We start from the raw sequence: 14,860 nt of genomic DNA, 5'->3' as shown, positions 1-14,860 counted from the left end.
GTATAAACTAACACTGCCCAAATTTCTCCACTAATAATTTTAACTTGCACAGTTGGGTAATTTTGTTTATCATGATTGGGGTGTACATTTTCTTAATAATAAGAAGGTTACCTTCGTTAGGGATTTGGTCATATTTGTTTGGTAAAATTAGTTTAAATGACAGAATATAAAAAAAAAATATATAGCCCTTTTTACATTAGGATAGCTTTTTCATGAATTTTTAACTTTAGGACTTAAAGAAGAAGGTTATGTTGATTGTCTAATGGATGTTATTTTATCTGTGCCTTAGCCCTGGATAGAAGGAGAAGTTTTCGGGGTTTCAAACTTTCATATTATCTCTCTCACTCACCCTCACTCCCCTATCTCTCTCTCTCTCTCTCTCTCTCTCTCTCTCTCTCTCTCCCCCCCCCCTCTCTCTCTCTCTCTCTCTCTCTCTCCTCTCTCCTTTCTGTTTCATTTGAAATAGTTTTGTATGAGATAACAAGTTTGAAATTAATATTTTCAATTCAATTAACCATGTCTATCTAATGTCTGTCTGTCTGTTTATCTATCTATCTACTTATTAAGCTTGTCTATCTAGTATATAATTATTTCTATCTTGAGTATGTCTTTTTATCTACTTATTAAGTTTGTCTATCTCATACATTATCATGTCTATTTTGTGTCTGTTGGTTTATCTATCTGTCTATCTACTTATTAAGCTTGTCTATCTAGTATATTATCATGTCTACCTTGTGTCTGTCTGTTTATCTATATGTCTATCTACTTATTAAGTTTATCTATCTCATACATTATCATGTCTATTTTGTGTCTGTTTGTTTATCTATCTGTCTATCTACATTTAAATTAACCTGTCTGGCTGATGTATGTCTGTCTGTTTATCTATATGTCTATCTACTTATTAAGTTTGTCTATCTTATACATTAGCATGTCTATCTTGTATCTATCTACATAATAATTAACATGTCTATCTAAAGTCTGTCTGTCTATCTGTCTATCTACATGTAGAATAACCACTATCTCATGTATTTGTCTACTTAACAAACTTGTCTAATGTGTCTGTATCTTAATCAATACATCTATTTATTCATCTAATACTTTTTTTATTTTGATCTATGCCAGCGTCTAAGCCCTTTAAGACCTCTAGGAGCACTTAAAGAAAGGGAGGGGGGGGGGGGATGTGTTGAAGTTGATCCTCCACTTTCAGGTTTAGTTTTTTTTCGAAAAAAATTTCCTATAAGGAGTGTAGGGCATTTTTTCGAGGGGCAATTTCTTTTGTGAGGATAAAGGTACCAAGTTCATATGTTGTAGACACATAATTAGACATCCTGTTACTTTTATATAATCATATATTTATTCATATTTAGGTCTTGGCGGTTATACAGCTCTGCACTCTGGATCAGCCGGCTGTCTGTCAAGTATCCGTTCTCTACGGTTGCCAGCAAACAGACTGACTAGCGTCACAAGCGCGCAGCTGGCGAAAATCCCCAATCTAGTGGATTTAAATTTACAGGTTAGAAAGATAGATAGATAAATAAATTAAAATGGATAGAGAGATAGATAGATATAAGTAGACAGATTAATAAATAGATAGATGAATAGATGGATAAATAGATAGATTAATAGATAGATCAATAGATGGAAGTATGGAGTAATACACAGTAATGCTATTATATTTTATTTTCAAAAATCAAAATATTTGACTTTTCATGATTTATTGCAAAAAATAATTCTAAACACTTTAACATCAGGAAGGAAGGGGACAATGGTCTTTTTATTACACAAAGTCCCCGAAGTCTTTTCGTATTGTCAGGTTAACAGTCTTGGGGATTGAATTTAGGTTGTTTGGTTCATTAAGTTGAGTGAACACACGTTTCAACCTCTAATTGTAATCTTAAGAATGGGTAATTAAAATGGGTAAAGATAAAACTACCTTCTTTTTTAAAGTTTTAAAATTATTAGGTGGTTTTATGTGCTCGCTAGTCAGATTGAGGGAAAATTATCTGCATCTTATATTACAATGCTATGTCCGTCTCTCTGGAGGTTTAATTCTTGAAAAAGCAAAATTGAAGCTTTTATGTATGTAAAATTCAAAATGCAATTAACCCTTGGTGATCTTTTGCAGGGATCTCAAGGGATAAGACAATGGTCGACAAATTATTATACATCCCCAATGATGATTCACAAAATTACCCCTTCTGTAGCGTACGATAAATTGTTAAAACGTTAGAACACTCAACTTTATAAATCAACCAGTCAAAATTCACTAAAGAACCAAAAGTTCTTAAGCCAACGAATAAGAAAACGTTATTATAAAACTTTGGGGACTAATACACAGCTATTGTCCCTTCTTTCTGATTTCTAAACATTATTGTCCTTGTACCTTCCCCTAGCTAATCTAAATAAAGAGTCATAGGTCATAGTTGGTTCCTGTAGTTTGTTGACTACCCTAGTATGACTGTATAATTACAGCCTGGGCTACCTTCATACTCTACTGTCATACTGACGTCATATAATGACTAAAGAACCCTTTTCTTAAATTGTTATATTGGGGTTTAATAGCTGCAATGCAAAAATTTTGTTGTAAGGGGGGGTTTTAGGCTAATTTGGTTTTTATCCATCTATCTTTTTTTCTCTCTTTCTATCTATCTATCTACTCCTCATTCTTGAATGAGCTTGAATAATCTAAAATTTAAAGGTAGTCAAGATTGATTTTTGACCACAATTTTTCTATCAATTTTTTGTGTCTACCTATATATGAAACTATCTATCTAAGTATTTATATATCTATTAATCCATCTGTCCATCTATTTAACTAATTATCTATCTATCTTTTTAAACATTTGATTGTCTATATATTAATTTATCTATCCATTTAATTATCGTTTTATCTATCTATTTGTCTTTCCATTCATCTATCTATTTATCTATCCATTTATCTATATATTTATCCATCAATTTGTTCATTTAAATATCTATCCATCTATTTGTCTATCAATTTTAAATGTCTTTAAATGCTAAAAATTTGATATTACTCAAAAATAGCGTAAATAATTTGGCTGGCAAATTGAAATGTTTGCAAAATGCGCGCAAAATATTATTTTTAAAGATCATATCATTTGATAGAAAAGGTCGTTTCCCTGTGGAATAGATTAGGAAGCTTTTACATTGCTTTTGATACCTTAAATCTAACTATCTATCTATTTACCAAACGATCTAATTTACTTTTTAAAAGAATTATTAGTGATTTCACTTAAATTTTCTTTGAAATAAATTGAACAATGGTAAAATGTATATTTGCCTATCAATGGTCATTTGCATTGTATGACGTCATTTTTTATTAGGCTGCTCCTTGAAAATCAGAGAGGGTTATTTTTTCTTTGCATACGGGGCCTCTACCTTTATTACCCAACCGTGTGGGGAAGGGGGCTTACCCTGTAACCAACATAACCAAATATAAGGTAACCCGACCCCCCCCCCCTCATATGTTTTTAATTTATTTTAAAATAAACAGAGAATTATGTGCTCCAATATGCACTTCGAGGGAAACTGCTGAAACAATTTTTCTATCATTTTAAATATATTTTTATTTTTTTTAGATATTTTTTTCATAGCTTTACTTTGAAGGGTTAAGCCAAATTTAAATATTTTGTATAATAGATTTTTTGAGACATGATTAATATGTTAAATGAAGTATAAAATTTGAAGTTTATAAAATTGGAAGGGTGGAAAAAGGCCTTTTATAATTGTTGTTAAAAAGATTGAAAATTAAGATTTTAATATCAAATTTAAGGCAATTTCCCTAGAACTTAAAGTAGACCTAAACTCAATTCCTATTTTAGGTTAAGTTTGGGCAGGCATGGGTGTAGATTGCCCTGAATAGATAAAGCTCCCCAGTCCCCACAGGGGCAAAAATATTCATGCTTTAAGTATTGACAAGGTTCTTTTGTGAGGATCTAAAGGGATAAGACAATGATTGATAAAATGATTTACATCCCCATTAATAATACACAAAATTAACTCTTCTGAAAATAAAAATTAGTGGTTGAAACGTTTTAACACTCAATAAATCAAAATTCCTTTAAAGTCCAAAAAAATGTTAGGCCAACGAAAAAGAAATCGTTATTATAAAACTTTAGGGACTAGTGTAATAAACAGCCATTGTCCCCTTTCTCTATCGGTTTTTCTTCCAATTAATTATATCTATTTTCATTTTAGATGGAAGTTTTATTTATCATACATTGTCCTATTGGCCTATATACCTTGTAAGAGATTGGTTTCATCACTCATGGAGGGAGGGGACATTAGACTGTAAATTACACTAGTATCCAAATTAAGACCCACGCGATCTTATTCGTTGGCACAAAAACTTTGGATATTAGTCCAAACTAGTAGTGTCCAAACTTTTTAAAATTACATAATGGATAATTTTGTTTATCATCATTGGGGATGTATATAAATTTATTGTTCATTGTCTTATCCCTTAAAATCCCTGAGAAAATTGGTTGCACCGAAGCCATGATTTATGTGTCCTAATAAAAACAATTTACAAACTATCTAAGTTTCTATCTATCTATTATTTCTTTTCTATATCTATCTATCATTTTGATACACAAAATCACCCCTTTTGTAGATTGAATCTAGTGGTTAAAATGTTTAAACCCTCAACTTAATAAATCAACTAATCAAAATTCACTAAAGGCCCCAAAGTCGTTTAGCCAACGAATAACAAAACGGGTTTTTTATTTTTGGGACTAGTGTAATAAACTGGCCATTGTCCCCCTCTCTCTTTTCTGTTAATAAACATCTATCTAATTTTCTCCATTAATTATCTATTTTACCTCCATATATTTCTGTTTATCTATCACCCTTAACCATTTATCTATCTTTTATGTTATTTATCTATTTTTGTGTATCTATTTGTCTATTTTGATTTATGTTTACACATAAAAACATTTTTACCATGCACAATTAAATAGAGAAAACGAAAAAGAAAGAAAGAGCAAAAGAGAGAGAGATAGAGAGAGTTAGAGAGAGATAGAGAGAAAGAGTGAAAAATTAATACAATAGACGATTATTTTATAAATGTACATCCCCAATGATTATTATCATGATTACCACTTTGGTAGATCAAAATTATTAGTTGAAAAGATTGGACACTTCTTATTGAACCAACCAATCAATATTTTATAAAAGTACCCAAAGTTTTTAAACCAAGGAATGAGAAAATTACAAAACTTTGGCTACCAGAAAATTTACAGCCTAATGTCTCTGCCCCTCTGCCTGCCTGATTCCAACCATAAACACATTTTTACCACGGCTAAAACAATTTTACAAGAGCCATTCCTATAGTTGTTAATTACACTAGTATTGGAGTATAATTACAGCCTGTGGCTAGTATTATACTCTACTGTCATACTACTAGGATAAAAAGACTAAAGAACCAGTATTTCTAACTATTTTACAAGAATAATAAATCAGTCAGAAATACACAAATTGCTACTGAAAAGAGAGAGAGAGAGAGAAAAGTGATAGGAAGGGGGTAAAAATAGAGAGAAAAAGAGAATGAGAGAGAGAGAGAGAGAGAGAGAGAAAGAAATTAAAAGAGTAAAAGAGAAAGAGAGAGAGAAAATTATAAGAAATTTCAATATTTAATAAAAAGCCTTGAAAATCTTTTTTTGGACAGACGTTCAAGCTTTTAAAATTATAGAGTAACTTTGCTGCTAAAAAGCGAGAGAAAGGATATGTGTATCTAATCTATTAAATTTAAAGAACAATGGCTATATACCAGGGAATGAGGGGACATCGGACTGTTAATTGCACTGGACCCAAGGTTTTATAACCATTTTGGCTCAAAAACTTTGGGATCTTTTATTAAACTTTGATTGGTTGTTTCAAAACTAGTCCAGATAATCCACAGAAGGAGTATTTTTGTTAATCATCCAATGGGATGTATGTAAATTTATCGTCAATTGTCTTGTCCCTTAAGATCCCTGCGATTTACTCTTTTAGGAAGAGGGCGTTGCTCTGATTTACAGATGGATAATACTTTATAGAGATAGACAGATGGATAGATAAATAGATAGATAGATAGATAAATAAATAGGTAGATAGATAGATGGATAGTTAGATATATGGATGGGTAGACAGATGGATATGTAGATAGATTTACAGATTGATACTACTTTATATAGACAGACAGATGGATAGATAGTTAGATATATGGATGGGTAGATAGATGGATATGTAGATAGATTTACAGATTGATACTACTTTATAGACAGATGAATGGATAAATAGATGGGTAAATATATGGATAGGTAGATAGATTAACAGATGGGTAATACTTTCTCTAGATAGAAAGATGGATAGATAGATAGATTTTCAGATTGATAATACTTTATAGAGATAGACAGATGGATAGATGAATAGATAGTTAGATAGATAAATAGATAGATAGGTATATTAATGGATAGATGGATAGATAAAAAGACAGTTGGATAGACAGATAGATTGACAGATATTTTGACAGATGGATAGACAGATAGATAGATAAATTGATTGTTAGATGCATTGATAGATTTATTGCGTTTTTAAAGAACTTGCGAACATTCTCTGTCTACTTGGCATCTGTAATCAAAATCAAAATCAGACAATGGCCGATAAATTAATGTACATCCCCAATGATGATACACAAAAGTACCCCTTATTTAGATAAAATTAGTTGTCAAAATGTTTGAACAATCAACTTAATGAGTCAACCATCAAAATTCCCAAAGTCTCCAAAGTTGTTACTCCAACGAACAAGAAAACGTTATTTTGAAACTTTGGGGACTAGTGTAATAAACAGACCATTGTCCTCTCTCTCCCTCTCTCTGAATCAAAATAGATAGATAGATAGATAGAAAGGGCGTAACCGGACGAAATTAAAACTATGTTTAGGCTAATTTATATTTTGATTAAAAAACTGAATAGTTACATATTAGATTAATTCATTTAGCATATCATTTTGAGGATCGATTCTTCTTTATATGTTCTTTATAATATATTCAAATCTATGTATATTTCTTGAATATAATCTATCTATCTATCTGTATATCCAGCTACCTATTCTATCTATATTTTATATCTACAATAGTGGCTGCTCCCCTAGATTTAGCGAAGAAAATTCAGTAAAATAGGCTAAAACCATCTCAAAACTTAAATTCAATAAGTAAATAATCAAACACAATCCCTAAAATCGAGAACCTGATCAGTAAAGTTATCCAATCATATCAATCTAATTTATTAAAATTTTAGGAGAATCAAATACAGTACTTAGACCCGGACGTATTCAACTACTCCCCCAAACTAGAGACCATAGATCTATCTTTGAATGGGTTACGAGTAGCTCCACCCAGCCTTTTTAAGTTTCAGGTAAAGTATTTTCAGTAGTGTAGCTACTATATAATTATTTTTTGTAAGTACGTCAATCAATTTGTCCGTCATTTCTACGGTCGCAAGGACCTTTAAAACACTGTTCTCCAAAAGTTTAATGTCAGTTAATTAGTCTGTATGCCAGTCTGTATGTCAGTCTTGGGCCCTTGACATTATATTTTCAATTAATGTATTAGAAATATGTAATTTGTAGACGTTCTATGGGGGTTTGTAGGCCTTTAAGGTAGGGTTTAGTAGTCTTATAGGCATAAGTTTTCATTAAAAAAAATCTATTATTTATCAACTTATCTTTTGATTTAGGTGAACCTACGGGATCTAAACCTGGCAAACAACAGTCTAGAAATCTTACCAGACGTTCTTTTCAATATGACCAAGAATCTAGCTTACTTAGGTAATTTTTTTTTAAAACCCGCTACTTTAGCATTGATTTTGATAGGTTCGAATCTCGGCCCAAAACTGCGTCATAACTAAAGACATTTAACGTGGTTCCTACTGCTGCTATGTCAGATTTAACATTCTGAGTTATATTATAGAGAGTTACCTTTGGCCAAAAAAAGGCGCAACTAATTACCATGATGAGTTAGGACTTCAAGGCAAAGAGCGTCTTTCGATTAATGTTTTAGAATTCCATATAGACGGAAGGAAATTGGAAATTACATTTTAGCTTCGCTACAAAAATGCAGTATCGCATTTATTATTTATATTCTATACATACACCATATAATATATTACTTGTTATATAGAATATATAAAGTGTGTTACTTTTTTATATGTTTCATCAATATTTGGCCACAACTCAGTCAAAAATGCTTACAAAATAGACCTTTTTCGACCTAAGATGCTCAAATACTTCCTTTACAAGCCCCATCAATCAGTTTTGAGATATCTCCATATTTCAAGGAAAATTGACAAAAAAGGCAAATTTGGGTGTTACCTTTTTATATGCTCAGATACCATAAAATCAATAAAAAAATACTTATTTTTACTTTTCTCTCATTTTAAAAGTTTGATTCTGTTAAAGTAAATATTCTTGAAGGGATTTATGCATTGATTTTACAGAAACATAATATTTGGTGGAAATAAATGATCTGCAAAAGAATTTTTTTTTTGAAAATAAGAAATTCAACCCCCATTGCCCTAGAGGACAGCTGTTGACCTCTAGTGCTCATGGTTTTGTCAAGTACATGTAAAAGAAAAAATTAAGCCAAAAAAGTACATAAAAAAGTATCTTAATGTGTTAGAAAATTAAATTGTTTAACTTCAAATTTGGGGATGCTGACCTTAAAGATGCTCTTACTGGTGGTGATGGTGACCCGGAAGGCATTGAAGTACATGAGCATTATGGCAACACAACTATTGATCTATGTTCTGATTTTTAAATTCCTAGCAGCCTTTAATGAAAAAATATAACAAAAACTTTTCAAAATCACAGTATTTACCTTATGAATTTGAGAATAAAAAAATCATTTAGGGATTTCTCTTGATTGGAGGCTGCTAGGAATATAAAAATCAAAACATAGATCAATAGTTGTGTTGCCATAATGCTCATGTACTTCAATGCCTTCCGGGTCACCATCACCACCAGTAAGAGCATCTTTAAGGTCAGCATCCCCAAATTTAAAGTTAAACAATTTAATTTTCTAACACATTAAAATACTTTTTTATGTACTTTTTTGGCTTAATTTTTTCTTTAACATGTATTTGACAAAACCATGAACACTAGAGGTCAGCAGCTGTCCTCTAGGGCGATGGAGGATAAATTTCTTATTTTCCAAAAAGAATACTTTTGGATACAATTTATTTCCACCCAATATTATGTTTCTGTATAAATCAATGCATAAATCCCTTCAAGAATATTTACTTTAACAGAAGCAAACTTTAAAAACGAGAGAAAAGTATAAATAAGTATTTTTTTATTGATTTTATGGTATCTGAGCATATAAAAAGGTAACACCCAAATTTGCCTTTTTTGTCAATTTTCCTTGAAATATGGAGATATCTCAAAACTGATTAATGGTGCTTGTAAAGGAACTATATGAGTACTTTAGGTCGAAAAAGGTATGTTTTGTAAGCATTTTTGACTGAGTTGTGGCAAAATAATGATGAAACATATAAAAAAGTAACACACTTTATTTATATATATGCTTTACAGTATGGCTCTAAAAATTTTTTTTTTGCAAAATAAGGATGACAACATTCAAAGCTGCGCAGCACAAAAAATCGGTATAGACAAACAGACAATGTTCTGGATCAATAATTCAATTGAAAATGCAGAAAACCTGTATAATGAATATGTATTTATGTCTTTTGAAGCATGATGGACAGACCGACGGACCAAGTAAATTATATACCGGTTGTTTATTGAATCAGGGAATCTTCTCCTAAAATTTCAGCTGTGTACCTTTAATATAGCAGCTGAAAAATATACATATCCCTCATTAGACAATAGTTTTTCAAGGTACACCCTGTACATATTTTAAAATGCAAAAGACCTACAATACATACTGATATATCATATAAAGTTTTTCAAAGGACACCCTGCACATATTTATATTACAAAGGGCCTACAATACATATATCTGATAAAGTTTTTTAAGGGACACCCTGCACATATTTCATATTACAAAGGGCCAACAATACATATTAATGTAAAGTTTTGCAATAGACACCCTGCACATATTTTATATTGCAAAGGGCCTACAATTCATATCTCAGATAAAGTTATTTAAGGGACACCGTGTACATATTTTATTGTGCAAAAGGCCTACAATACGTATATCTGATCAAGTTTTTCAATTGACACCCTGCACATATTTTATATTGCAAAGGGCCAACAATACATATATCAGATAAAACTCTCAATAGGCCTATTTTTAGCATTGCATTGTTTATCTGTCTATCTATCTATTTATTTGTCTGTTAGTCCATCCATTTATCTATCTATCATAAAGATCTCAATAGGCCTATATTTAGAATGACTTTTTATTTTCAATCCATCTATTTATTCATCTAATGATCCACCCATCCTCCATCATCTATCCACCCATCCAATAATCCATTATAAATCTATCCATCCATATATTTATCCATCCATCCATCCATCCATTCATCCATCCATCCATCCATCCATCCATCTACCCATTTATTTATCCTTCTATCCATCTATCCATTCATTCACCCATCTACCTATCCATCCATCCATCCAATCTATTTCATTATCTGTTTATCTATCTATCTTATCTATTATACCCAGAAGGCCTATCTTGAGGATGCACCAATTTACATTACTCTATACCAAGGGTCATGGCAGAGTTTTCTGATTAAAATCATTTTTAGAATAGGGTTATATACAGGAATTTTAAGGAATAAGACAATGGACAATAAATTGATATACATCCCCAATGTTAATAAACAAAATTATTACTTCTATAGATTAAAATTATTGGTAAAAAAGTTTGGACATAACCATCACGACTGATGAAACTTTGGGTACCAGTATAATCTACATTCCAATGTCACCTCCCTCCCTGGTTACATGGTAGATATGGGTTTTATGTAGTAAAACTTATTTTTTTAATATATTTGTCTCTTTCTACTCAAATAAGATAACTTTCTTACTCTCTTTTTATCTATTTCTCTCTCTTTATTTTTATCTCTTTACAGGGAGGGAGGGGACATTGGGTTGTTTGTTACATTAGCCCACAAAGTTTTCTAATAACTTTTCTTGTTCATTGGCATACCAACTTTGGGGACTTGTACTGAATTTTGATTTTTTGATTCATTAATTTAAGTGTCAAAACGTTTCAACCACTAATTGTAATCTATTGAAGTGGTAATTATGTATATCATTGGGAATATACATCAATTTATCGGCCATTGTATTATCCCTTTAGACCCCTTATTAACAGCCCCCCCCCGCCCATACTTACTAATTTTCTATTGTTTCTTTTTGCGAATATGAAACACTATGTAGATGTGATAATATGAGGAAGTGAAAACACACCTAGAAGTATATCGTAAAGTTTTCTTTGAATGATGTATTTACTAAAAGATATTGAACTAGATTCGTTCTAGGAATCTCCAATTCTTAATTATGGACATACTGACTATCTTGTAATGATTATGGAGTTGTTACGATTACAATCTAATTGTTATAGAAATCATCATTCAAAGTTTTACATGGAAAAGACACTACTAGCATGTCTAATGTTAACTATTACTAATAAAAACCTATATCTACTATCTAAACTAAGTTTAACAATAAGAAATTGTTAAAATTTCGACCTCTATGTATTTTCCTCTTTTCTACTTTATTATTTGTGCAACACTGGAATAAAACAAGGATAAGAACATCCATAAATGCAAATACATATCTAATTATATGAACTATTAAGCTTTTTTTGTGTCTAGCGAAGGACCTGACTAACCGCTGAACCGATATTGTTCTCCTTTACAGTGAAGGTTTTTACTATTTTGAGGGAGGTTTTCTCCACCCTCCCCCAAAAAATCCGCCTTAAAATAATCTTTTTCTTTTCAAACAAAGATTTGGAAACCAATAAAATTAATGAATATGATAACCCTATTTATAACACCTTGGAAAAGTTTAAACAAAATAGTTTTTCTTCGGGTTAATATACCTCTTTCTACCTAACCCAGGTTATAGGTTCAATTTGCATTTTTTGCTTCTTTTCTCATATTTCAGGGAGGGAGAGGACATTGATGGGTAAAAACATACTAACATAAGTATGTATTATGTAGTCACTAGCGGATTCTCTTCTAGCATCTAGGGGCTTCGTATTGGAAGGGGCAAAGAGAGGCTAGAAAAATAGCTGAAAACCATTCTAATTACTAAATCTGAAAATAAAATAACCTTAAACCATCATATGACTAATGTAAAGCTTACCTGAAACAGAGAACTAAATCGGTTTATTTGTTGAAAAGATCTTAAAATTCAATTTAAAAAAAATGCTTGCTACGTTTAAAAAAAAGGCATGTCGATAATATATCAGCTATGACCACTTTTATTTGTTGTCATATAGTCGTCATACAACCATTGTAATTGTTTATCAACAGAATGTTTTAACAGAGTAATCTTCAGCCATTTTATCCCAATGACATTTACAGTTGAGGGGGATGGATTAAATTATCATCCATTGTCTTATCTCTTTATCCCTGAGAGGTTTCTTAGATTTTAGCTACAAAGTTCAGATCTTAGCAAGTGATACGGATAATAAGAAAAGAGAGAATGAGAGAGAGAGAAAGAAAGAGAGAGAGAGAGAGAGAGAGAGAGAGAGAGAGAGAGAGAGAGAGATAGAGAGAGAGAGAGAGAGAGAGAGAGAGGGAAAGTGCATTTTCAAGAATGTAAAGTTCTTTGCATTTTGTCTATCTATCTATTTATTTGTACTGTCTATCTATTTATCCATTTGTTAAGTCCTTCATTTATAAGTCCATAGTTGCCTATCTACTTTTATCTCGATTATGTCTATCTATTTGGCTTCTGTCTATCTACTTTTTGTTTTTCTATTTTTATATCTATCTACCACTCTATAACTTAAATTAAAAGATAAAATAGCCTAAATCCATCACAAGACATTTGTAAAGCTTCCCTAAACCAGAGAACTCAATTAGTAAAGTAGTTATTGAGATCTTAACTGACAGATAAAAACAACTGCTAAATGTGTCTTATCTATCCATTCTATTTGTATATATCAATCTATCAAGGAACCAAAGTTGCAAATAGAAAAACCCTCCAAAAAATAGTTAGGAAAAACAAACATGAAATTAGATTTTGTCGGTGTACATTCAATTCTGCATATTATCAAATTACTAACATTGTAAATTATTAAAACAGCACAAACTAACCTTTTCCGACTGCCTCCAGCTCATAACTAAGTCAGAGAGAGAGAGGGACTATTGGCTGTTTATTACACTAGTCTCCAAGGTTTTATAAAAACGTTTTCTTATTAGTTGTCTCAACAACTTTGGGGACTTATAATGATTTATGATTGGTTGGTTTATTAAATTGAGTGTCTATACGTTTAAACCCTAATTGCAATCTACAGATGGGGTGATTGTGTGTATTAACATCGGGGATGTACGTACGTACATCAATTTACCGACCATTGTCTTATCCCTTTAGATTCTTGTAATTAAGTCATCTCTCTTATTTATTTGTATTTGTGTCATATTGCTAATATGAAACACTATGCTAATATGATACTATGCGGAAGTGAATTCTAACTAGATTTTGGCATCTTAATTTTTTGCAAGAAAATTATATTTTGTTTGAAGAAAAAAATCTATTTTGCTGATAACTTTTTATTTAGTTAAAAATATAGTTATTGAGAAAAAGTGGAGATTATGTTGCTTTCCCTTAATGGTCCCTTGTATCTAAAATAAGAAGGGGGGGGGGGTACTTTTTCTATCGTAAGCCTAACTCCTGCATTCGTTAATCCTGGTACCAGGTACCAGAACCCAACTTAACCTAACCTAACAAACGAAAAACTACTACAAATCACCACAAAACAAATAAAAGGGGAGGTAGCTTTAATAGCGGCAGTTTTTCCATATTGTACCATACCAGATTTTAGAGTTCTACTACTATTTTAAAGTATTAAAACTCAACCTTTACCAAATAAGATAGGCATACCTAAGAAAAAATATATATTAGGTTTATTCTACATCATTCTATGTGATTGCAGTCAATATCAATCAATCAATTTTACTTGATATATATATTTCTTTCTTTTTTCTTCAATTTCTGAGGTGCAATAATAATTTCTATAAGGTGTGCTATCCCTTCTGGTTATAGTATCAACAAAAACCAGCAAATGTAGTGTAACATGAAGAACATTCGTTTGCCGTCATCGGTTTGAATCTCAACTAAAACCGCGCCATAACCAACGACATTAAAAGTTGTACCTACTGCTGCAATGTCAGATGCGCGACATTAATATGAGAGAAAGTGGTAGTGCCCTGGCCCAAAACAGGCGCAACTTAATACCATGCAAAGTTTAAGCTTCCAGACAAAGGTCCTGCAAGCAAAGGGTTTTAATTCAAGGGTTTCTTACTTTCAAAAAAACACAAAAGCAAAAAAATAAAGATGGAATGTTAGGTAATGAAAATGAGACTAAGGACAGGATCAGGAATCCAGAGGGATAAGACAATGGCCGATAAATTGATGTACATCCCAATTGATGAACACAAAATTTCCTCTTCTGCAGATTAAAATTAGTGGTTGGAACGTTTGAACACTCAACTTAATAAGCCAACCAATCAAAATTCACTAAGTCTCCAAAGTCAACCAATAAAAAACGTTATTATAAACTTTTGGGAATAGTCCCATTGTCCTCTCTCTCTGTGTGAAGTATTAATCTATCGGAAATGATGAAACAAGCTTCTATGAACCTAAATTCAATTATAT

At 31.5% G+C, this 14,860-nt stretch overlaps 1 protein-coding gene across 1 annotated transcript in view; it reads left to right on the top strand.

Moving 5' to 3' along the window:
• LOC145335254 (toll-like receptor 6) overlaps window positions 1-14,860 on the top strand; it is a 92,605-nt gene that overhangs the window by 609 nt on the left and 77,136 nt on the right. The window contains exons 2-4 of the mRNA XM_080180993.1: window positions 1,368-1,513; window positions 7,300-7,416; window positions 7,738-7,828. Coding sequence (XP_080037119.1) covers window positions 1,368-1,513; window positions 7,300-7,416; window positions 7,738-7,828 — 354 coding nt within the window. The remainder of the gene's footprint in view (window positions 1-1,367; window positions 1,514-7,299; window positions 7,417-7,737; window positions 7,829-14,860) is intronic.

This window comes from Acartia tonsa, chromosome 13, assembly GCF_053477335.1.
Source record: "Acartia tonsa isolate MP-2025a chromosome 13, ASM5347733v1, whole genome shotgun sequence".
Lineage (NCBI taxonomy): Eukaryota > Metazoa > Arthropoda > Copepoda > Calanoida > Acartiidae > Acartia > Acartia tonsa.
The sequence above is the reverse complement of the archived record's forward strand: the minus strand, read 5'-3'. Positions and strand labels throughout refer to the sequence as shown.